The sequence below is a fragment of the Rhinoraja longicauda genome, chromosome 2 (genome assembly GCF_053455715.1).
Source record: "Rhinoraja longicauda isolate Sanriku21f chromosome 2, sRhiLon1.1, whole genome shotgun sequence".
NCBI lineage: Eukaryota > Metazoa > Chordata > Chondrichthyes > Rajiformes > Arhynchobatidae > Rhinoraja > Rhinoraja longicauda.
This window is the reverse complement of record NC_135954.1, coordinates 99,962,273-99,986,423: the sequence shown is the minus strand read 5'-3', so window position 1 is coordinate 99,986,423 and position 24,151 is coordinate 99,962,273. Positions and strand designations below refer to the sequence as shown.

At 43.5% G+C, this 24,151-nt stretch overlaps 1 protein-coding gene across 6 annotated transcripts in view; it reads left to right on the top strand.

Moving 5' to 3' along the window:
- Positions 1 to 24,151, top strand: part of LOC144607888 (disco-interacting protein 2 homolog C) — a 515,842-nt gene that overhangs the window by 269,863 nt on the left and 221,828 nt on the right. For all 6 annotated transcript variants that reach the window (XM_078425037.1, XM_078425045.1, XM_078425054.1 and 3 more), the window contains one exon: positions 19,309 to 19,380. In XM_078425037.1, the coding sequence (XP_078281163.1) occupies positions 19,309 to 19,380 (72 nt within the window). The remainder of the gene's footprint in view (positions 1 to 19,308; positions 19,381 to 24,151) is intronic.

Here is a 24,151-nt window from a genome sequence, read left to right as displayed (position 1 = left end):
CTATCATTATATCATTAGCAAATTGAGAAATCATATCTTCAATGTCTTCATCCAAGTTATTTATATAAACGGTGAAACACAGAGGCCCCAGCAATATTCCCTGTGGAACTCAGCTCACGGTATCTTCTATATTCCAGTAATGTTACATTGTTTGGTCCTTGATGGATGTGCTCTGGAGATCTCATATTTATTTGACACTAGACCAAGTGGACCCGTTGGGCCCAAACCTCTCCTGTATTGGTGCAGTACCCTCTCCTCCCGCCCTCCCCGTCCCTCTCAACCCCCCTTATCCTCCCTCTCTCCCCCCTCCCTCCCTAGGAAATAGATTTAAACTTTAAAATGTGAATAACTTTTAAAATATAACACTGATTTCAATTAAACTTCTTCCATTAGCACCAAAGGGACGACGGAGAGTAAGATGGGCCTAAAATTGTCGTGCTATCGTGTACTGTTTTGGCTGTAGTTCAGGAACAAACAAATAAACAAACAAGTTTTAGTACATAGATGTCCTCTTTTTGAGTGCAGATAAGGTTTAGCATTTGATACGTGATGTGGACATATTAGCCTGTTTTCTTTTCTTAAGGTCTTTCAAATTTAATATGATTTGTTAGGTCACCAATGAAAAAATTATAAATAACTGCCAAAATCAAATTATAAACGGCACTCTTTGTTGCAATGTATTTGTTTGCAGGCAAGGGTTTTGATTGCTTTCCAGTTGAGGATTCTTAAACCATTTTCCTTTAGCTGTTGATCAGTGTTATTTATCACCTGCAGTTAGCTGCAGAGCTCAGTTTAATCTTGATTCACTGTGTCAATTTGAGGTTTTGGCTGCTTCATCAAAAATTCAGCTTACTCTTCATGTGATGCAGAGAAGCATTCGACAGACCATGCTCGACCATATCAATCGTGTTTTGGGTTGTTGGAACCTTGAATTCAGATTAAGAGCTTGCTTTCAGTTTTCCTTATCTATTCTACCTTTGTTGCTTCTTATGCTAAACCTAATCCTACCCCTTCATGCACTTGCCATCGTACCACTTTGCCTTTCAGTCTTCAAGTTTCTTTCCTTGAGTTTTGGAGGAATATCATTATTGCTAGGTCTTGATCTTCGATAAGTATGATGGTGTTCTTTTCTGGACCTCTGCATAATATTCATTTCAACTGAATTTCATTTTCTTCCCTGCCGTGTTTGTCTGATGCATTTCTAGGCCATTGTCATTGTTACTTCTGTGCTTGATATTTAGATGTGTACGAGATCTGTATAATATGATATGCACACTGGTTCTTTCCATTGAAGTGCCAATTGCCTCTTTGACATCTCCTGCCATTAGCTTGGGTGACACTGAAAATCCTGCAGTTACCTCCTATGTCCCGAATCGAAACATCGCCTATCCATGTTCAACAAAAATGCTGCCTGACCTGCTGATATGCTCCAGCACTTTGTGTCCTTTTGGAGTCTGTTCAACCTGTTTGTGTAGGCTTTATGTTTCTTATGATGCTTTGTAACTTCATTTGGAAACGTTACATTTACTTCTGAAGTCTTTGCTCTAAGTGAAATTTTGCTTGTCTACTAACCTTTTCTCCAGTATAATTAGTTTGACATTGTATGTTTCTCTTGAGAAGCTTAGCTGGTGGAATCAGAATGTCCTATTATGTGCCACCCTTAATATCAAGCACCCATGATTGATTTTATTTTGCCCGGATAATTATGTGATAAAAAGCATTCGACCGATCATAACTGCGCTCTCCCTGTATAAGCACTCTCTGCACAGACCCTATCATTGTACTATTGCAGCTTTGTGTGGCCTCAAGATCTCAGCTGTCATCGTTCTCTGAATGGTGACTGGACCACTGATGGAGGAGACCAAGTCCCACACATTGGCATGGCCTGATGGCCTTCCGACACATTGTCAAATGCCTTCTCCCAAATCACAAGCCTTTTCAATGAGCTAAGCCAGATGTGGCTGCTCTGGCAGATGTAAAGCTGGGTGGAGGGAGGATGCAGAGACAAAGTGTATCCGACTCCTCAATGCAGTAAGGTAATGAATGAATGCCCCGGGTTTTGTGGTGGGTCCAAGGGTGGGGGTCTGTGGGGCCTCTGGTGCATTTCCTGCTTCTACTCTGGAGTGCATTAGCTCTAAAGTCCAGAAGGTGCAAATGCAAACTCTGCATGATGCCAGCTGTTTCCACAGGAACTGCTGGCCAGTTGTCAAAATGTCTCAGATTTCTTGCCAAAACTGGGAAACCTGAAGGGTAAGAAGATGCTGGGAAAGAAATGAAGAGAGAGAAGTAGGAAGGTCTGCAATAGATAAAATTGCAGGAAAGAGTATGTGATGGAATGGCGTAAGGATGGTGCAAGTGGAAGAAATTGAAACATTATCAAAAATGACCACAGCAGAATGTTGTGAATGTGAGAAATATGAAATTAAAATATTCCAAGTCCTAAATGTTAACTCTAACAATGTTAATTCTAAAGTTTGCAACGTGCCTCATCAGAAGTTGAAGGGTGCATCTAGTTTACATTGGCATCTTGTTGTGGTTACATGGGTGCAGATGCAAATTGGTATCACTGCGAGTACACCTATTATGGTTAACTGTCACACTGCAGATGTGTGATCTAGTCTTTTTCTCAACCATGATAAGACAGGAGGATTGAGATGGGCAATGGAAACATCATAGCAGAGGAGGCCACACGCAGGCTGGTGCTGGGAAATGGGATCACTGTAGCCCACGACTTGATGGCAGACACAGAAATGGTGCAGCATAGGGGCATATTTCTGCGCTGTATGACATTATGAAATTCTTTTATGACTTTATGAAATAAAGCTGTATGACTTTTATGAAATACACTAGTGTGCACAATATTCAAATTTAAATAATGGCCATATGTACTTCTGACACGAAGATAGACACAAAAAGCTGACGTAACTCCCTCAAAGAGGAAGATATGTAAATGCCTAGATAGAATGATGTGGAGAGGATGTTTCCAATAGTGGGAGACCCAAGGACCAGAGGGCACAGCCTCAGAATAAAAGGGCGTACATTTAGAATGGAGATGAGAAAGAATTTCTTTAGCCAGAGGGTGGTGAATCTATGGAATTCGTTGCTACAGATAGCTGTGGAGGCCAAGTCGTTCGGTATTTTTAAAGCAGAGATTCTTGGTTAGTAAGGGTGTCAAAGGTTGCGGAGTAAAGAAGAGGAATGGGGTTGAGAGGGAAAAATCGATCAGCCATGATCGAATGGTGGAACAGACTAGATGGGCCAAATGCCCTAATTCTTCATAACGGGCAATCGAACCGTCCTCTCACCAGTTAGAGAGCATTCCTGACCTCTCACCTACCTCATTGGAGACCTTTGAACTATCTTTGATCGGACTTTAACGGACTTTATCTTGCACTTATCCCCTTGCACCATTTATCCTGTATCTGTACACTGTGTAGATGGCTTGATTGTAATTCATGTATAGTCTTTTCACTGACTGGATAGCATGCACCATAAAGCTTTTCACGGTACTGCGGTACACATGACAATAATAAACTAAACGAATAAACTAATGTCTTATGGTCTTGTATATGATTTTCACCAGTGACAGCTGCGCCATCATATTTTCATTTTCAGTTTATAGTGAGTACACTACAAACTGATTGTGTGTGTGTGTGTGTGGATCGTATATTGCCAAGACCTGAATTATTAACTCATAACTCGCATGGCATGAGATTTTCATTATACCTCAGAAATGATTTTCATTCCTCATTCTCGCTATCTTTTGCAATACAACAATATTATTCAGCAAATGTTCTGTGTTTGATTTTCAGTTTACCACCCCGATAATGCTGTTGTTAAGTGTATTTCAGTAAATTAGGTGAAGATTTTGCTTTTCTGCAATCAGTGGAATTAGTTTCTCTTCATCCACCCTTCATCAATTGCTCTTTATATTATGAACATTTGTGGATTTTGGTTGAGAGAGAACAGTGAGAAGTGAGGGTTGGGGCACTGTCATGTTGGACGCTGTGGCAGGATGATCCGCTGACGTGACTAGATGATAGGTGATGATGGTAGTGAATTCGAAGTTCATACTGCTGGGTTTTAAGTTATCCAAGCGAAATAAGAGGCGTTGTTCCTTCTCAAATTTGTCTCTGCTTATCATGCCCTGGATGTCTTGCTGCACGATGGATCTTTAAAGCTACAGATGTGTCTGAGCTACAAGACCATAAGACACGCATAAAAATCTCGACTTAATGCCCCTTTTACCATGTGGAAGAATTTAACGTAGAAACATAGAAAATAGGTGCAGGAGGAGGCCATTCGGCCCTTCGAGCCAGCACCGCCATTCATTGTGATCATGGCTGATCGTCCCCAATGAATAACCTATGCCTGCCTTCTCCCCATATCCCTTGATTCCACTCGCCCCTAGAGCTCTATCTAACTCTCTCTTAAATCCATCCAGTGAATTGGCCTCCACTGCCCTCTGTGGCAGAGAATTCTACAAATTCACAACTCTCTGGGTGAAAACGTTTTTTCTCACCTCAGTTTTAAATGGCCTCCCCTTTATTCTAAGACTGTGGCCCCTGGTTCTGGACTCGCCCATAATTGGGAACATTTTTTCCTGCATCTAGCTTGTCCAGTCCTTTTATAATTTTATATGTTTCTATAAGATCCCCTCTCATCCTTCTAAACTCCAGTGAATACAAGCCTAGTCTTTTCAATCTTTCCTCGTATGTCAGTCCCGCCATCCCAGGGATCAATCTCGTGAACCTACGCTGCACTGCCTCAATCACAAGGATGTCCTTCCTCAAATTAGGAGACCAAAACTGTACACAATAGTCCAGATGTGGTCTTACCAGGGCCCTATACAACTTGCAGAAGAATCTCTTTACTCCTATAATGAAATCCTCTTGTTATGAAGGCCAAATTCCATTAGCTTCTTCACTGCCTGCTGTACCTACACGCCAACTTTCAGTGACTGGTGTATAAGTACACCCAGGTCTCGCTGCACCTCCCCCTTACCTAACCGAACTCCATTGAGATAATAATTTCTACTCCCTTGCTCAAGGAAGATAATTAAATGAAACATCATCCCGTAAGAATTTTCTAAGAATGAGGGGGGACCTCATTGAAACTTACCGTATAGTGAAAGGCCTCGATAGAGTGGATGTGGAGAGGATATTTCCACTAGTGGGAGAGTCCGGGACCAGAGGCCTTAGCCTCAGAATAAAGGGATCTACCTTTAGAAAGGCGATGAAAATGAATTTCTTTCGTCAGAGGGTGGTGAATCTGTCGAATTCATTGCCTCAGACGGATGAGGATATTTTTAATGCGGAATTTGACCGATTCTTGATTGGTCAGGGGTTATGGAGAGAAGGCAGAAGAAAGGGGTTGAGAGGGAAAGATAGATCAGCCATGATTGAATGGCGGATTAGACTCGAAGGGCCGAATGGCCTAATTCTGCTCCTAGAACTTATGAATACCTGCAAAAGGCTGCTTTTGTACAAAGGGGTGGAAATGCACCATTGAAAAATACAGAGCTGGCACCCAGGTGTTGCTGCAAATGATGCCAGATTGAGGTCTATGTATGTGGGGGATTATAAATAAACGGGTTCACTTTTTGAAAACACAATCATCTGCGCAAAGTGTTCACATGTCCTATCAAATTTGTCTGGTAAGCAGGATAACTTAATTGAGCCCGAGTCAGATTTACATTTGCTGTTAAGTTGAACCAGAGGTCAGTAAATATTAATCAGGCCTGAGATGGGAATGTCGATTCGCCGATTTTCTGCAGACAATATAATATTTCTCGTGAACACTGAAATAATTTGGTTGAGGCGGAGGACAGTCCTGGCCTTGTCTGGAACATTTGTGTGCGATGGGTTGTCGAGCCAACAGGCTGAGAGTGCTTTACTGAACCCACTGTCGCTGCCAGCATTGTCAAACAGGTGTCTCTTCTGCATTTCATTTGCCAAGACAGGGTTGTGAATGGTCTAGTGAACCAAGAACCACTTGGGACCTGATGAAAAATGTTCCTGCAGGCTGCTGCCAAAAATACTGGAGATATGGTAAATAGCGGGCAAAAGCCTTGTGACATTGTACTGTATCTAGAAAAGACTGCATCGTGCTATTTCTCTGAAGGGGCTTTCTTCTCTCGAAATCATCTGTCAACCAAGAGATATTGAATTTGGTCCTTGAGATGAGGGAACAATAATCTCTTGGAGGTAGACCGGATGTCCTCATCTATTGTATCCGCTGTTCCAGATGTCAACTTCTCTACATCGGCGAGACCAAACGCAGGCTCGGCGATCGTTTCGCTCAACACCTTCACTCAGTCCGCCTTAACCAACCTGATCTCCCGGTGGCTCAGTACTTCAACTCCCCCTCCCACTCCCAGTCTGACCTTTTTCTCATGGGCCTCCTCCAATGTCATAGTGAGGCCCAGCGCAAATTAGAGGAATAGCATCTCATATTTCGCTTGGGCAGTTTACACCCCAGCGGTATGAACATTGACTTCTCTAACTTCAGATAGTTCCTCTGTCCCTTTCTTTCCCCTCCCCCTTCCAAGTTATCCCACTAGTCTTCCTGTCTCCTACTACATCCTTTCTTTGTCCTGCCCCCTCCCCTGACATCAGTCTGAAGAAGGGTCTCGACCCGAAACGTCACCTATTCCATCTCTCCTGAGATGCTGCCTGACCCGCTGAGTTACTCCAACCTTTTGTGATACCAATAATCTCTTGGAGGTGACTGGTAGCAAAGAATAGCCATAGTGTTGAGTGAGGGATCCTTTGGGATAAAAACAGGTTGATGAAGGGGGCTGAAGTCAAGAGACACACAGTTAATTCCGCAAAGCCACCAGAAGTAAGGTGTCGGGAAGTCGTTATTGTTTGCTGTCTGAACAAGTTAATCACCTTACTGTGGCCACAATTCAGCTCTTGAATTTGTTTTAAAAAAATGTAATATTTATCACAGTTTTTCTGCTAATAATTTAGAGACCATTGCAAAATATACAATAGAAAAAAACATTTTAAATTTTTTTAAAAATATACTCAGCCTTCTACAATCCATTACCACCAAGACGTCTATGATACAAAATCCAATTTCTATGTAAATTATAATATAATTGAGACAGAAACAGAATGCTGGAAAAACTTGCAAGTGTGAGTTGGTGCTCTTTGGGAGGTCGAATGTAAGGGGGAAATATACAATTTATGGCATGACCCTTAACAGCACTGATGTACAGAGGGTCCAATTCCATAACTCCCTGAAAGTGCCAATGCAAGTAGATAGAGTGGTGAAGAGGAAAATAGTATGCTTGCGTTGAGTACAAGCGGCAGGAAGCCATGGTGCAGCTTTATAGGAATTTGGTTAGGCAGTATTTGGTGTGTAGAGTGCAGTTCTGCTCACCCCATTACAGAAAGTAATGGGGAGGGGAGGGGAGGGGGCAGGACAAATAAAGGATGTAGTAGGAGACAGGAAGACTAGTGGGATACAGAAAGTAATGGGGAGGCTTTGGAAAGAAGTGGTTTGCCAGGCTGATGTGTAGGAAGGAACTGAAGATGCTGGTTTAAAGCGAAGATAGATGCTGGAGTAATTCAGCGGAACAGGCAGCATCTCTGGAGAGAAGGAATGGGTGACGTTTGGGGTTCGAGACCCTTCTTCAGACTGGTCGGGGTAAAGGGAAATGAGAGATACAGACAGTGATGTAGAGAGATAGAGAACAAATGAATGAAAGACATGCAAAAAAGGAACGATGATAAAGGAAACAGGAAATTGTTAGCTGTTTGCTAGGTGGGAACGGAAAGTCTCACCAGGTTCCTGTCCTCCTGCACGTTGTGTTTTGCTCAAGATTCCAGCATCTGCAGTCCCTTATGCCTCCTGCCTCACTTTATCATCATGTAAAATAGTAACCCTTGGAAGCATGGTGGTTAAATCGCTGGACTAATAAACAAGGGGCATGGACTTATCGACCAAAGATATGAGTCTGCTGGCAAGCAGCAAAAATGTCTAAATTCAATTAGTTATATGTATCGGAATAAAAAATCAGTTTCCGTGATGGTGGTCATGTTCTTCAGTGAACCAAGTCAGTGGTGTTATCCAGACTCGTATATTAATGACTCTCAGTAATGTGGTTGACTCTGTATGTTTCTTTTTTTTTCCTAATCAGATGTGCAGCACTTTGGTCAATGTGGGTTGTTTTTAAATGTGCTATACAAATAAAATTGACTTGACTTGACTTGACTTGACTTGAAATGGCCTGGCTTTCCAGTCAGGTCAAGAGGCAATTAAAGACCCCCACCTTTAAATGTTGGCTTTGCCCAGGACATTGACATCCTGTGAATAATTTTTTAGAAAGACCCTCGCAAAAATTCAGATCTCTTTCAGAAGCGGGTTTCTAGTCCTGCCGTCAGCATGTACAGAAGCACAGGCAAAGGCTCTCTGTCTGTGCCTGATCCCGGGAGATAATCTGTCAGCAAATTCTGACGCGCTGCATGTGAAACAGTCTGAGCAGCGAAAGGTACAGTCCTGAGAAGCAAGTAAAGGCACAGACACTCGGTGAATGTGACCTTTCTCTTAGAAAAATGTCATTTGTTTTGTGATGGCTTGACAAATTGGGGCTGTCTGGTCTTTAACTGGGTGTCATTGAATCTGCGCTGAAGGAAACATACTTAAAATGCCATTTTGAATCGCACAAAGGGAATTCTTTTGACCCTTCTGTGTGTTTTTATCCTGTTGCACTTCATCTGGAGCTGCTTACTGTAAACCCATTTCCTTGCACTTTCTCAGTAGCTTTTCAATTATTTATCCAGTTCCCTTTTGGATGAGGGCGATGCAATGTTTAGGGGGCAGGAATGGATGACATCTCTTGCTAATGACATCCCAAATAAATTAATTTAAAAAGTGTAAAAAATTCAGTATTCCAATTCTAATAAGCTTCTTCAAATAAAGAAATGTTGTTTTTTTCTCCTTGCTGTTTGATGATCATTAATCCTTAATCTTTTTTAATTTTGTTATCAAAGCAGCAAACCAAATTTTATTTTGTTCATTGTATGAGCACCATTTGTATTCGCAAATCAATGTTAAAACAGCTTTAAATTGTAATTCCCCCCCACCCCCAAGAAAACATAGCCGCTGACCTTTGTGATTTTATCAGGACAATAACCTCGTGTTTCACCTGTTTCCATGAATCTGCTTTACTCTTTTCCTGGTAGTATTTCTTTCTGTTAAAACCAAGTGCTCAAAACTACCAATAGAATGCATATTAGTGGCTGAATTGTATGGCATTGCACTATGCAGAAGGTCATTCAACACCGTGTGTTTATTTTAGCTCCCAATAGTGCAGTTGTTTGAGTGCATGCCCCTGTTCTTTCTCTAAGGTCCTACAAATTACTCTCTCTGCAGCCTATCCAATTCCCTTTTGAAAATCTCTAATTCTGCTTCTGTCACTCCTGCAGGCTGTGAATTCCAAATCACAGCAAGTCTGAGTGAAATGTTTTCCTTGCATCCACCCTTTTTGTATCTTTTACGCAAAATTAAAAATCCATTTCTCTTGCTTCGTGAACCATCTGTTAAAAGGGAACTCGCCCCTCTATTTACTTCATCCAAACCAGTTGTGATCTTGTACACCTTGTGGCGTGGGAGATGCTGTCGGGTTTGGCAGTGAACACACCGACACTCACAGTAAGGTGAACTCGTGATGTATTTTATTTACAATCGTAAAAAGGTCCAGTAATGCACAGGAGTGCTGTCCCTCACCGTCAGAACGCATGTGAGATTTTAGTTTAGAGATACAGCGCGGAAACAGGCCCTTCGGCCCACCGAGTCCACACCAACCAGCGAAACCCGCACATTAACACTATCCTGCACGCACTAAGGACAATTTACACTTATACCAAGCCAATTAACCTACAAACCTGTAAGTCTTTGGAGTGTGGGAGGAAACCGAAGATCTCGGAGAAAACCCATGCAGTTATGGGGAGAACGTACAAGCTCGATACAGATAGCACCCATAGTCGGGATCAAACCCAGGTCTCCATCGCTGTGAGGCAGCAATTCTGCCGCTGCGCCACTGTGGCTGCCCACGAGATGATGCTGGCGATCTCGGAGTTGTCCCGGCAGCTTAGTCCTGGTCTTCAAAGGACAAGGCATGATGATCTCAGGCTTCCTCGGTCGTAGCCTCAGAATAAAAGGGCGTTCCTTTAGGAACGAGACGCGGAGGAATTTATTTAATCAGAGGGTGGTGAATCTGAGGAATGCATTGGCACAGAGGGCTGTGGACACCAAGTCAATGGATACTTTTAAGGCAGAGATAGACAGATTCTTGATTAGCACAGGTGTCAGGGGTTATGGGGAGAAGGCAGGAGAATGGGGTTAGGAGAGAGAGATAGATCAGCAATGATTGAATGGTGGAGTAGATTTGATGGGCCAAATGGCCTAATTCTTCTCCTATCACTTATGACCTTATGCACTTCTTCCTGCAGTTCACCCTTGCTTCCTGGGGAGATGCTGACGGTACAGGTTGCTTCCTGGCGGCTCAACGTTGGGCTTAAAGAGGAGACTCTGGCGGTCTTTGGATTATCATGGCGGCCAGTCTTTACCTCTGTGTGTGTGTGTGTGTGTGGGCGCAGTCCATCTTTGTCTGTGGGCAGGAAGAGGTCCTGCCATCTCCGGCTTGCCCCAGCCACTCAGTCTTAGCCTCAGGTAGAGGTACTGGCTGTCTAAGGCATCTTTCCTAGCAGTCCAATCTTGACCACACAGTGGCACTGGTGGGACTTGGATTTGTCCCAATGACTTTGTCTTCCTGCAACAGGGGAACACGGATAGCAGGGAGACATTCCACTTTGTCTCCCTTCCTTGTTCCCTCTGTTCTCTATCTCGTCGTTCTCTATCTCTATGTTGTCTGTGTCTATGCCTTTCTCTTCATCTATATCTGGGAGGATCTTTAATGATGCATTTGTAAATTCTTAGCTAAATCAATTGAATCTGATAAACTTATCTATGTCCTCCAGAGATTCTGCCCGCTGAGTTACTCTAACATTTTGTGCCTTGTTTTTACTAAAGGAAACAGATGTCATACAAACAGTTTTAGATTTTGTTTAAATAGTCACTGAGTGCATGGATAGGAAAATCCAGTAGACACTATTTATTTTGACTTAAAAAGATAATTTAATAATGTGGGAGGGATGCAGACAGGAACAACATTGTTTTGATGGGGTTAGAGAGGAAGGACAATGCAAAATGAAATGTTGGGAAAATATAGGGCACGTCTAGGAAAGGCTCAAAGTGGAAGTGGAAGAGTTCTTTTGAAGCATTGGAGGCTGTCCAAAAGATATTCTCCAGGCTCATTTCATGAGATAAGAAGATTGAAAAGAGAGGCTAAATGGGTTGGACCTGTATTCTTTTTAGAAGAATGAGCAGCAATCTTATTGATAGATAACAGATCCTAAGTGGGCGTAGCAAGATCGCCAGCCGTTTTCACTAATGGGAGACGTGGTTTCAAGATGCGGGGGCAGCCATTTAAAACCGAGGTAGGTAGAAATTTCTTCTCACAGAGAGTGGTGTATCTCTGGAATTCTCTCCCTAGGAGATCCACAAAGGCTCGATCATTAGAAGTATTTAACGTGGGGGTAGATATATTTTAAATGGTCAGGGAATTGAGAACTATGGGGGTTCTGGCACAGAGGAGGTGTTGAGGCATGGGGGTAGATCAGCCATGAATGGTGAGGCAGGCTTGAAGAGTCGGAGGGCCTACTGTTACACTGTTCTTATGTTCTTGTGTGTGTAGCAGATGCTCCTAGACAGATGATCAGGGAATATTGACCGTTCCGAATTCTTGGTTGATTTATCTGTGGTAAATCCTCAATTTCTCTTGTGTGATCATGTGTCTATTCTAAACCCTCTATCCCTTCTTAATTTACAGTTTAGAAAATAGGGATGCAGCATGGAAACCCCCCCTGCCCCCCCCCCCCCCCCTAATGAGTCCTCGCCGATTTACACTTATTAAATTTCTCCTATCACTTTTAATTCACAAGGTCCTGATTTTTCACTGGCCAGTTTTCTTTCCTCGTAAAGCTGCCAGGCTGTTATTTTTGTATCAGGAGATGGTTTGCCTGTTGTTTCAGACATTCGAGCACGTCTTACTGCTGGGTGACTGAAACCAAGGCTGGCTTAGGCGGCACTGTGATTGGATTGCCTGCACTAGTCTGCTCTCACATTGGTCTAGGTAACAATGGGGGAGCTCGGTCTCAAGGGAAGATGCTAAATATACATTTCTGTCTGTGATTGTGATACTTTGAAAAGCGTTCAAGGCAGCCTATTAATTGCAAACCGAGGAAAAGCAGAATGGTGTTTTTTTTAAGCAGAATATGTACGATATCATTAGCTTGATGTCTACAGTCAAAACTGTGAAGACACGAAACCAGGATAGAAACAAAATTTAGGTCATACTACTCCTGTTTTTTAGATTTTCATAGTATTTGTATAATAAATGCCCTTTTAACTAATTTAATTTTAATGGAATACAGGACACAAAGTGCTGGTGTAACTCAGTGGGTCTGGCAGCATCTTTGGAGAACATGGATAGGTGACGTTTCGGGTCAGGACTCTTCTTCTTTGTTCTTTTCTCCATGTTCTCCAGGGATGCTGCCTGACCCGCTGAGTTACTCCAGCATTTTGGGTCTTTATTTTGTAAACCAGCATCTGCAGTTCCTTGTTTCTACATTTTTGATATGTTTGGTTTTCCTGAGATATGTCTGCAATATCTAGTTCTGAGGGTGGTCAAGTGCTTTTGGAAGAAGGGTCAGTGAGCAGAGCATCATGGAACTACATGAGTAATTGATCCCTCAATTGCAGTTTTTAATCAGGCCTTTATACGGTAGCGCAGCGGTAGAGTTGCTGCTTTACAGCGAATGCAGCGCCGGAGACTCAGGTTCGATCCTGACTACGGGTGCTGCACTGTAAGGAGTTTGTACGTTCTCCCCGTGACCTGCGTGGGTTTTCTCCGAGATCTTCGGTTTCCTCCCACACTCCAAAGACGTACAGGTATGTAGGTTAATTGGCTGGGTAAATGTAAAAAATGTCCTTAGTGGGTGTAGGATAGTGTTAATGTACGGGGATCGCTGGGCGGCACGGACTTGGTGGGCCGAAAAGGCCTGTTTCCGGCTGTATATATATGATATGATATGATATGATTAACCTCCAGGAAGAGCCATTTTGGCCCATTGAGACCATTATGATTCTTTGGAGGTGCAATCCACCTTGTCCTGCTCCCCTCTTTACATATCTCTGCAAAACCTTTCCTTCCAAGGACTTCTCTGGGTTAGAAAGGTCGGCAGAAGTGTTTTCATGCAAAGTGCGATTTGAATGAGTTTAATTATAGCAGACACTAATGAAACTGGATTAATTACGGAATTTGGGAGCATTTGTTTGGAAAAGATCCACCCCCAGCCCTGGCACAGTAGACCATGTACTGCATCTGTATGTGATCCAACAGGAACAATTAACTGTTCAAATAAAAATGCACTGCTTCTTAAACTGTACACGAGTGTTTTTTTTTCCCCTTCCTCCCAAGAGATGAAACGATAATTTTCACTTTATGGTCTACTTTCAGTAATTTGATAATGTATAAAGACACATGATTCAAGCAGAAATATTCCAACTTGCATCGAGAGTGTTGACATTTCTGGGCTGTTTTAGATAATGCATTGTGGTTGACAGAAAAATTGCTTAAAAGGATCTATGCCATTTAAAAATACACCAATTCCTATTCTTGTGCATTAACGATTTAAGAGAGTGAATTCAAAGGTTCAGGTCAAATGAGTGTACTGCACGAAGACTGAAACAATTGGCATTCCTCGGGATGGTGCCTGTTGCTCAGCACGCAGCTCGTGAGACCAGAAAGTGGTTTAACTTGTGCATTTGTTCATGCCTCATGGATGTTGTTGGTGAGACCAGCATTTGTTGTCACAGCCAACTGTGACAGAATAAGAAGGCAGATTATTATCTGAATGGTGTCAAGTTAGGAAAAGGGGACGTACAACGAGATCTGGGTGTCCTAGTGCATCAGTCACTGAAAGGAAGCATGCAGGTACAGCAGGCAGTGAAGAAAGCCAATGGAATGTTGGCCTTCATAACGAGAGGAGTTGAGTATAGGAGCAAAGAGGTCCTTCTGCAGTTGTATAGGGCCCTAGTGAGACCGCACCTGGAGTACTGTGTGCAGTTTTGGTCTCCAAATTTGAGGAAGGATATTCTTGCTATTGAGGGCGTGCAGCGTAGGTTTACTAGGTTAATTCCCGGAATGGCGGGACTGTCATATGTTGAAAGACTGGAGCGGCTAGGCTTGTATACACTGGAATTTAGAAGGATGAGAGGGGACCTTATCGAAACATATAAGATTATAAAGAGTTTGGACACGTTAGAGGCAGGAAACATGTTCCTAATGTTGGGGGAGTCCAGAACCAGGGGCCACAGTTTACGAATAATGGGTAGGCCATTTAGAACGGTGATGAGGAAAAACCTTTCAGTCAGAGAGTTGTAAATCTGTGGAATTCACTGCCTCAGAAGGCAGGGGAGTCCAATTCTCTGAATGCATTCAAGAAAGAGCTTGATAGAGCTCTTAAAGATAGCGGAGTCAGGGGGTATGGGCAGAAGGCAGGAACGGGGTACTGATTGAGAATGATCAGCCATGATCACTTTGAATGGTGGTGCTGGCTCGAAGGGCCAAATGGCCTACTCCCGCACCTATTGTCTATTGTCCATTGCCTCTGAACTGGTGATAGATCAGTTCATTAAGAATCACTCACAATGCTGTGGGACCAGGAGCAGGGAGCAGCTCTTCTATCTGAGATGCACCAGAGATCCACCAGTCTAGGACTAAGGATACCAGTCCATAGAAACATAGAAAAATAGGTGCAGGAGTAGGCCATTTGGCCCTTTGAGCCAGCATCGCCATTCAATATGATCATGGCCAATCATTTAAAATCAGTACCCCCCTTCCTGCTTTTTCCTCCTTATTCAGAACTAAATCTAACTCTCTCTTGAATACATCCAGTGAATTGACCTCCACTGCCTTCTGTGGCAGAGAATTCCACAGATTCACAACTCTCTGGGTGAAAAAGTGGAAGAAGTAACATAACCACTGCTCTACCACATCCCTTGCTAGCACTGAACTGTGGTAATGCTGGAGAGTGTTCTGGAGACTATTCTTCCAAGTTAAATATCTTCTTAATACTATCAATGTGGCTTAAGGTACACATGATGAGCCATCGTGCAAATTGTAACTTATCCCCTAATATTGGTTTAGGTTTTCTTTAGAAAAAGGTGATTTTTTTAAACTGATAAGAAAGAAATGCCTTTTATTCCATAGCTTTATTTTTAATCTTTTTTTATTAAACTCTTGCATCTACGCAGTGCAACTCAATATAAAATATTAGATGCTACTTTTCCTATTTATGGTAAAAGTACCGATGGAGCAATAAATGTCAGCTGCAAATCCCAATAGAATTCTTCATCAAAGTAATCGTGGATTATTTGACAACAAAAAGTGGCATTCCATTTCCTCCCCCAGAATTCTGGCCCTGGAAAAGTAATTTGCTCTGCTTTTTTTTTAGTTTAGGGTAGGAAATATTAAACCTATAACATTGTATCATATTGTGTAAATCATATATCATATCATATATATACAGCCGGAAACAGGCCTTTTCGGCCCTCGATACTCCGTGAGGTGCATAATTGCAATACAAATTATAGCAATAGAGCTTAGCCTGACCAAGACATCGAGGTATGGTTCGTAGAGATTCCATGCTGGACTTTATGGCATGTTTGATATTTTCCACCGAGCAGTAAAGAATATGTTTAGTGTAGAATTACAGCATGGAAACAGGCCCTTCGGCCCACCGAGTCCAGGCCACCTATTTGATCGCCCATACACTAGTTGTGCGTCCTACACATTTACAGAAGCCAATTGACCTACAGACCTGCACATCTTTGGAATGTGGAAGGAAACCAGGGCACCCGGAGGAAACCCAGATGGTCTCAAGGTGAACGCGCAAACACCACACAGACACCATCTGAGGTCGGGATTTGACCCGGATCACTGGCGCTGTGAGGCAGCAGATCTGGCAATGTGCCAACGTGCCTCCCTTTACCACTGTGCCGCCCTTTACCACTGTGCCACCCTGTACAATGTATCATTGTACAGTCCCTGCAAAATTCATCTGGTTTCATATGGAAAAAGTGAGAGAAAGTCACAGAACTAAGCTGGAAAGGGTGTGGAGAAGATTTACGAGGATGTTACCAGGACCCGAGGCCCTGAGCTATAGGGAGAGGTTGAGTAAGCTGGGACTCTATTCCTTGGAGTGCAGGAAGATGAGGGGTGATCTTATAGAAGTGTACAAAATCATGAGAGGAATAGATCGGGTAGACGCACAGAATCTCTTGACCAGAGTAGGGGAATCGAGAACCAGAGGACATAGGTGAGAGGGTAGTGATCAGATCCTGAGGGGTAACTTTTTCACTGAGACTGGTAGGTGTATGTAATGAGCTGCCAGAGGAAGTAATTGAGGCAGATACTATCGCAACATTCGAGAAACATTTAGACAGGTACATGGGTAGGACAGGTTTAGAGGGATACTAGACCACGTGGATCCGTTCGGCCCAAACCTCTCCTGCATTGGTGCAGCACCCTCTCCCCCCTCCCCTCTCCCCCATCCCCTCTCCCCCTCCCCTCTCCCCTTCCCCTCTCCCCTCTCCCCTCTTCCCCCCTCTTCCCCCCTCTCCTCCCCTCCCCCCTCCCCCTCCCCCTCCCCCCTCCCTTCTTCCCCCCCTCCCCTCTCCCCTTCCCCCTCCTTTCACCCCTCCTCCCACCCACCCTCCCTCCCTCCCCCTCCCCTCACCTCTCCCTCCCTCCCCTCTCCCCCTCCTTTCCCCCATCCTCCACCCCCACCCCCTCCCCCTTCCCCCCTCCCCCTTCCCCCCTCCCCCTTCCCCCTCCCCCCTTCCCATCCCCCTCAACCCCCCCTTATCCTCCCTCCTCCCTCCTTCCCCCCTCCCTCCCTAGGAGATAGATTTATACTTTAAAATGTGAATAACTTTAAAAATATAACACCGATTTCAATGAAAATTCTTCCATCAGCACCAAAGGGAAGATGGTGAGTAAGGTGGGCCTAAAATTGTTGCGCTATCGTGTACCGTTATGGCTATAGTTCAGGAACAAACAAACAAACAAACAAACGAGAGTTTTAGTATATAGACGGGCCAAATGCAGGCAGGTGGGACTTGTGTAGATGTGGGTAAGTTGGGCCGAAGGGCCTGTTTCCACACTGTGCAGCTCGATGACTCCATGATTGTGGGACTAAACAGAAAGCTATGAGAAGTGCTTGAATGTAGTAAATACATGACTGTGACGAAATATGTGTGTATCAATTTTTAATGCAATGATGGACTGGATGGTGTTGACCTTTAGCTGGTGATTCTCCAGAGACCCCCAACTAGCTGCAATGCATTTTTCATTTGTCTCTGCCTTCTGCATCTGTGCATTGAAATGTTGAAATTAGAGGTTAACTAAACCAACTGCTAAATCCAGAGGTGATACACAGGCATGCTGTGTTGACCTGGTCCACTGTGTCAATCTATCATTTGTTAGTTTTTTAATTTTCTTAGTTACATTTACTTGTACTTTAAAAATGTCTTTAATCATTGGAAATAGCTTAAAACGGTTCAGAAAGTGTTGATCTGGGGCTGGGACCTCAGGATTCATCACCTGTGGGCCGTTCCTAATTCGTAGCTGCTTTATATAGACAGCATGGAAACAGGCTCTTCGGCCCACCGAGTTCATGCCAACCATCTATTACCTGTTCATTAGTTACATAGAAACATAGATACGGCTAATACGGGACAGTTGGCAATCCTAAGTACCGTGCGCCTTCTGTGTTTCTGGATAAGCAGACAATCTGATGGAAAGCTGCCATTAGCTTCACTGGGCCTCTGAACTCAAAATGGAAAGTTTCCACAAATATCAAATAGTTATTCCCAACTGGTAACCCTAAAAGTGGTACATATTAACCTCACCATCGTCCTCTCTGCTTCCACTGCAGTCAGCACAATGATTTTAATTATTTAGTATCATGCTCCTGTGCCATGGTATGCTGAGTTTAATATAGAAAATAAGTGCAGGAGTAGGCCATTCGACCCTTTGAGCCAGCACCGCCATTCAATATGATCATGGCTGATCATCCAAAATCAGTATCCCGTCCCTGCTTTCTCCCCATATACTTTGGTTCCGTTAGCCCGAAGAGCTATATCTAACTCTCTCTTGAAATCATACAGTGAATTGGCCTCCACTGCCTCCTATGGCATAGAATTCCACAGATTCACAACTCTCTGGGTGAAAAAGATTTTCCTCATCTCAGTCCTAAATATCCTACCCCTTATTCTTTAACTGTGATCCCTGGTTATGAACTCCCCCATCATCAAGAACATTTTTCCTGCATCTAGCCTGTCCAATCCCTTAAGAATTTTATAGGTTTCTATAAGATCCCCTCTCATCCTTCTAAATTCCAGTGAATATAAGCCTAATCGATCCATTTAGGCGAAGAAACAGAGGGCCAGACATACTCCTAACATCATTGTTGCAAGATCTTAGCTTCAAGTTGGTCTAGCTTTTAGACAAGATTTTAGTGTGGTTTGAAGATCAAATACATTTGGCAATCCTGACTGATATTTTGTTTCAAGTCAATGCAGACATTGCAATGAAATTTTTGATTTCTTAGCGTTAGAACAATCATCCCCACGCTTTTTGATAAAACATTTTTGATTACTTTAAGGATTGTTCATAAATGCTGGACGAATGCGCCATGTAGGTTTGAAACTGTTAAGACCAGACCAGGACAGGCAGCAATCCGACTTATTTGACAGGTGAAGCACACTTGATGATGGAAGTGCCTCCTATTTATAGAAGTTCCATCTTTATTAAATTGAAATGATTGGACTGGGTAGATAATTCATTTTGACAGCAATTACAAGCCCATAGCCAATGCATAATTCATTGTTGATTGCTTGGATGTAAGTGCCTGTGTTAGGCTGCTGGTGTGTGGCCAGCTATGGGTTTAAGCCGTGAATCCTCAACCAGTCCCACTGAAACAAATTGCCGCAGGTTTTATCCAGCAAAGTGATCACTTACGTGGCTGCAGATTCCAGGAGTCTGTGACCCAGCGTGCCCTGATTTAGTGCCAGCACAGCTGTCGTGATGGCAACATATCCAGCCTCAAAGTGCAGACATTTATTCTGTGTGCTTCCTTTTAATGAAGGCTTGTTTCCTCTCATTTGCAGGGGACATCACGCAGAAAGGGTACGAAAAGAAGAAATCCAAACTGCTCGGGGCCTACCTGCCACAACCTCCAGGTATGTTACGTCACCTGCAGAAAAAGCACAGCCATTTAAAACATCAAACCCCAAAAACGAAGTGTGAAGTAAATGGTAGCTTGCCGAGCGAACATTTGTTTGAATTTGTGAAAGACTCAGTTCAAATGGTAAATAATTATATGCTGTTATTTTAAAAGTGGGTTTTAAGTTTATTTGCATTATAATAAGAATTTAATGACTGGGGATTGTTATATATATTAGTGGTCTTCATTCACAAGCATAGGAAGAGGTCCTTGGCCTATGATGTCTGAGCCGACCATGATGCTAATTGCCGAGGTTAATATGCACCTCAGCACTCCATATCCCTTCATCCCCTGCCTGTTACTGTGTCCGTTTAGGTACCTTTTAAACATTGCTGTCATATTTGCTTCCACCTCGCACCCACCAGCAGTGCGTTCCAGGCGCCTAAAGCTCTCTGACGAACATGACCTTCTGACTTTTATACTTAACACCACGACCAATGGAGGCAAGCATGCTGCATTGCTTTCTTCACCACACATTGCAATTGCGTTGCCACATTCAGGGAGCGATGGACTCGCTCCCCAGGATCCCTCTGCACACCCATGCTCCTAATGGTCTTCCCATTTACTGTAAAGTGTAGGAAGGAACTACAGATGCTGGCTTAAACCGAAGATAGACACAAAAAGCCAACGGGGCTTAATACCGACAAGTACGTGGGATTGCACTTTGGAGAGGCAAATGTAAGAGGGAAGTTTACAGTAAATGGAAGATAGACACAAGAAGCTGGAGTAACTCAGTGGGACAGGCAGCATCTCTGGAGAAGAGTCTCATCCCGAAACGTCACCCATTCCTTCTCTCCAGAGACGTTGCCTGTCCCGCTGAGTTACTCCAGCTTTTTGTGTCTATCTTCCATTTACTGTAAACTTCTCTCTTATATTTGCCTCTCCAAAGTGCAACCCCACGTGCTTATCAGTATTAAACCCCATCTGCTATTTCTCTACCCACATTTCTAACGGCTCTCATCTTGCTGAATACGTTGACAACCATCCCTGCTTTCCCCAACTCTGCCAATTTTTGCATTGTTGGCAAACTTACTTTAATCAGCCCACCTACATTTTTATCCATTTCAAACATGTTGAGCATTATTAATAAATAAGAGTTGCTGAGTGATGAGCAACCTGCAGCAAGTCCATTTATTATATGAGCAGAAGGGGACAGTATAAGAAAAATAAGCCGCACTCGATTACTTGTCCCCCGTACCTGCTCTCTCATTCAATAAGATGGTAGCTGAATCTTTGCCTGAGTGCCACTATCCCTGGACGAACCCTAGGTCTGTTAGTTCCTTTTACGTCTGAAAATCTAAGAGCATCATAGTAAAGACACAAGACAAGCCTTCACTGGCTCAATTACGTGGTTGTGATGTTTTACCGACGTTTTGTAGGGATTTTAAAATAGCAGAAATAATAAGTCTCCAATGTTTAATGTTTGTATTGGAATTCATCTGATAATGAAGTTGCTTGGCTCAGTTGATGTCAGGATAAGGATGACACTTACTCCTTTGCACCTATAAAGTGATGGATACCCTAAAAATTGGACTTCTGCTACCTTCCTAAAGCATTCAAAGACATCCTCGTTGTCTGCCGCTCCATTATCAATGCCAGCACATAATTTATCTAAGCCAAAATGGACCGGTCAACTTGCTACATGTTCCAAATATAAGTTGGGGACTTAAGTCACAATTTTCTCCTGCGTCCTTGAAGCCTGTTTAACATGCATGGGGTTCGAGCTCAGAGTGCGATAGAATGCCCTCAACCTAACTGGTCGAGTGCATCTACATAACACTCGTTGAGATAAACACCATCCAAGGTGCCATAGTTTGTCTGGTCGACTGGCTGCACAAGGGAAATACATTTTTTCATTTTTTAAACTTTTATTTTGCTCCAGGATGCGGATAATCGCCTAGAGATAGGTGTAAAATATGGCATACTTTCCTTGTCTTTTATTCTTCTTCACTGCTTTCAGAAGTGGCAGCAACTAAAAGATTTCTGATCTTTTCAAATGATGCAGCAGTGCTGTTAATACACACTCAGGACGTTTGTTCAGTCTAGGGAATCATTGAAGCCAGACACTAGCCATTGAAAACCATCTGCACTCTAATCAACTATCATTGAATATTGTTGAAGTTCTCCAGGTTAAGGAGGGAGCAAATTGAAAGAGGAACAAATATCTCATGACAAATCTATATGAAAGCTGCCTTGGCCATCACTGGAGTTTTGTGTGCTGCCCCTTCAGAGAAGTTGCTGAAGAGATTTATCAAGATCTTGAGGAGAAGGGTAGACTGGAGAAACTGAGGTTGTCCTCAATGGAACAAAAGAAATTGTGAAGAAAACTGCTAGAGATATTCACAAACATGAAATTATCAACAAGAGTGGTGAGAGGAGAAGCGCGTTCCTATTTTTGTACGAGTCAAGCCCTTGTAGGAGGGCAGCAGGAGTTGCTGCCTTACCACGCCAGAGACCCAGGTTCGATCCTGACCATTGGTGCTGTCTGTACGGAGTTTGTACGTTCTCCCTGTGACCACGTTGGTTTTCTCCAGTTTCCTCCCACACTCCAAAGACGTACAGGTTGGTAGGTTAATTGGCTTCGGTAAAAGTTGTAAATTGTCCCTAGTTTGTAGGATAGTGCTAGTGTACGGGGGATCACTGGTTGGCGCGGACTCAGTGGGCCGAATGGCCTGTTTCCGTGCTGTATCTCTAAACTAAACTAAACTAAGAGAACACAGTCATTAATTGAAGGTAATCGGCAAAAGATCTGAAAATGGCATAAGGAGAAGTTACTTTGGTTATTAAGTTGTTGTGGGTTTGAAATGCACCAGGTATGGTAAGGGAAGCAGAATTGCCTTAACGTTGAAAGATAATTGGGAAAATCTGAAATGAGGACCTAGAGGGCTGTTAGGTGAGAATGGAGGAAGTAGAACCAGTTTGTACACACAATGTCAGAACTGTAGACAGACAGACTGAACGCTGGAGCCAGTATCTGAAGAATGGGTCTCTGAAACATCACCTAACCATGTTTTCCAGGGATGCTGCCTGACCCACTGAGTTAATCCAGCATTTTGTATCGTTTCTTGACAGAACACAATTTAGAACACACTTGGGAGTACTGTTAGGGGTGCCAACTTCTTAACTTCCAAATACGGGACATCACCGCCCGCGCCCCATGTGACCTCACCCAGCCAGCGGCCACGTGCTCCAGTTCCACCAATGATGGCCGCCCGGGCCGGGAAGCAGGTTGCTACGCAACCTCCGTTAGGCGAACACACTCGGCCCCGCTCCCCGAACACACTCCGTTAGCCTACACTGTCCGGGCCTACACCCCTCCCCCTCTGGGCCTACAGCGGCTCCCTGGCCTACAGTGTCCGGACCTACAGCATCCAGCCTACAGTGTCCGGACCTACAGCGTCCAGCCTACAGTGTCCGGACCTACAGCGTCCAGCCTACAGCGCCCCCCGGACCTACAGCATCCAGCCTACAGCGCCCACCGGACCTAATAAGGGACAAGGACGGTCCCGTACGGGAGAAACAAATTTAGCCCAAAATACGGGATGTCCCGGCTAATATGGGACAGTTGGCAATCCTAAGTACCGTGCGCCTTCTGTGTTTCTGGATAAGCAGACAATCTGATGGAAAGCTGCCATTAGCTTCACTGGGCCTCTGAACTCAAAATGTTCCTCACAATTTATTTTGTTCCAATGAGGACAACCTCAGTTTCTCCAGTCTACCCTTTCCAGTTTCCACAAATATCAAATAGTTATTCCCAACTGGTAACCCTAAAAGTGGTACATATTAACCTCACCATCGTCCTCTCTGCTTCCACTGCAGTCAGCAGAATGATTTTAATTATTTAGTATCGTGCTCCTGTGCCATGGTATGCTGAGTTTAATATAGAAAATAAGTGCAGGAGTAGGCCATTCGGCCCTTCGAGCCAGCACCGTCATTCAATATGATCATGGCTGATCATCCAAAATCAGAACCCCGTTCGGGCTTTTTCCCCATATCCCTTGATTCTCTTACCCCTAAGAGCTAATGTTTAAAACCAGGCCCTCTAATTTAAAAAAAATACAGTGAGAGGGGAGCGATTTAAGAGTGACTTCAGGGCAACGTTTTCACTCAATGGGTAGTCCGTATCTGGAATGAGTTGTCAGAGAAATGCATAGAAGTGTATACATTTGTGATTTTTTAAATACATTTGGTCAAATATATACATAGGAAGGATTTAGAGTGCTGTGGGCCAATGCAGGCACATGGGACCAGCCCAGTATCTGGACAAGGTGGGCCGAAGGGCCTGTTTCTGTGGTGTATAGACTCTATGACTCTGGGATTCTATGGACAGGGAATAGATTTCCTCGTGCTAAGCAGTGCATTTTAACTTCTGGGCATTACAGATTGCTTTCATTTAAGGTCACAACAATTCAAAGCAAAGAAATGGATAATCATTACAATACTAAGATATATTGAGTATTCGGTCCGTGGTTTTAAATCACACATGAAGACTTGTAGGCTTTGACAGGCACATCTTATATAACCTCCAAAAGTACATTGCAACAATGATCTACTGCATTCAGGTCTCCCAAAAGCTCAGAATATGTATCTGTCTGGCCAAAGGCAATGTTGTTAATGCGAATCGTTGAGTCTGATCAATATTTTGCAGCAGTGTACAAAGACAACATTTTGGATTCGCTGCAATAATTCTCAGTTTTGCTCATGCATGTTGTTCACCAGTTTGTGCT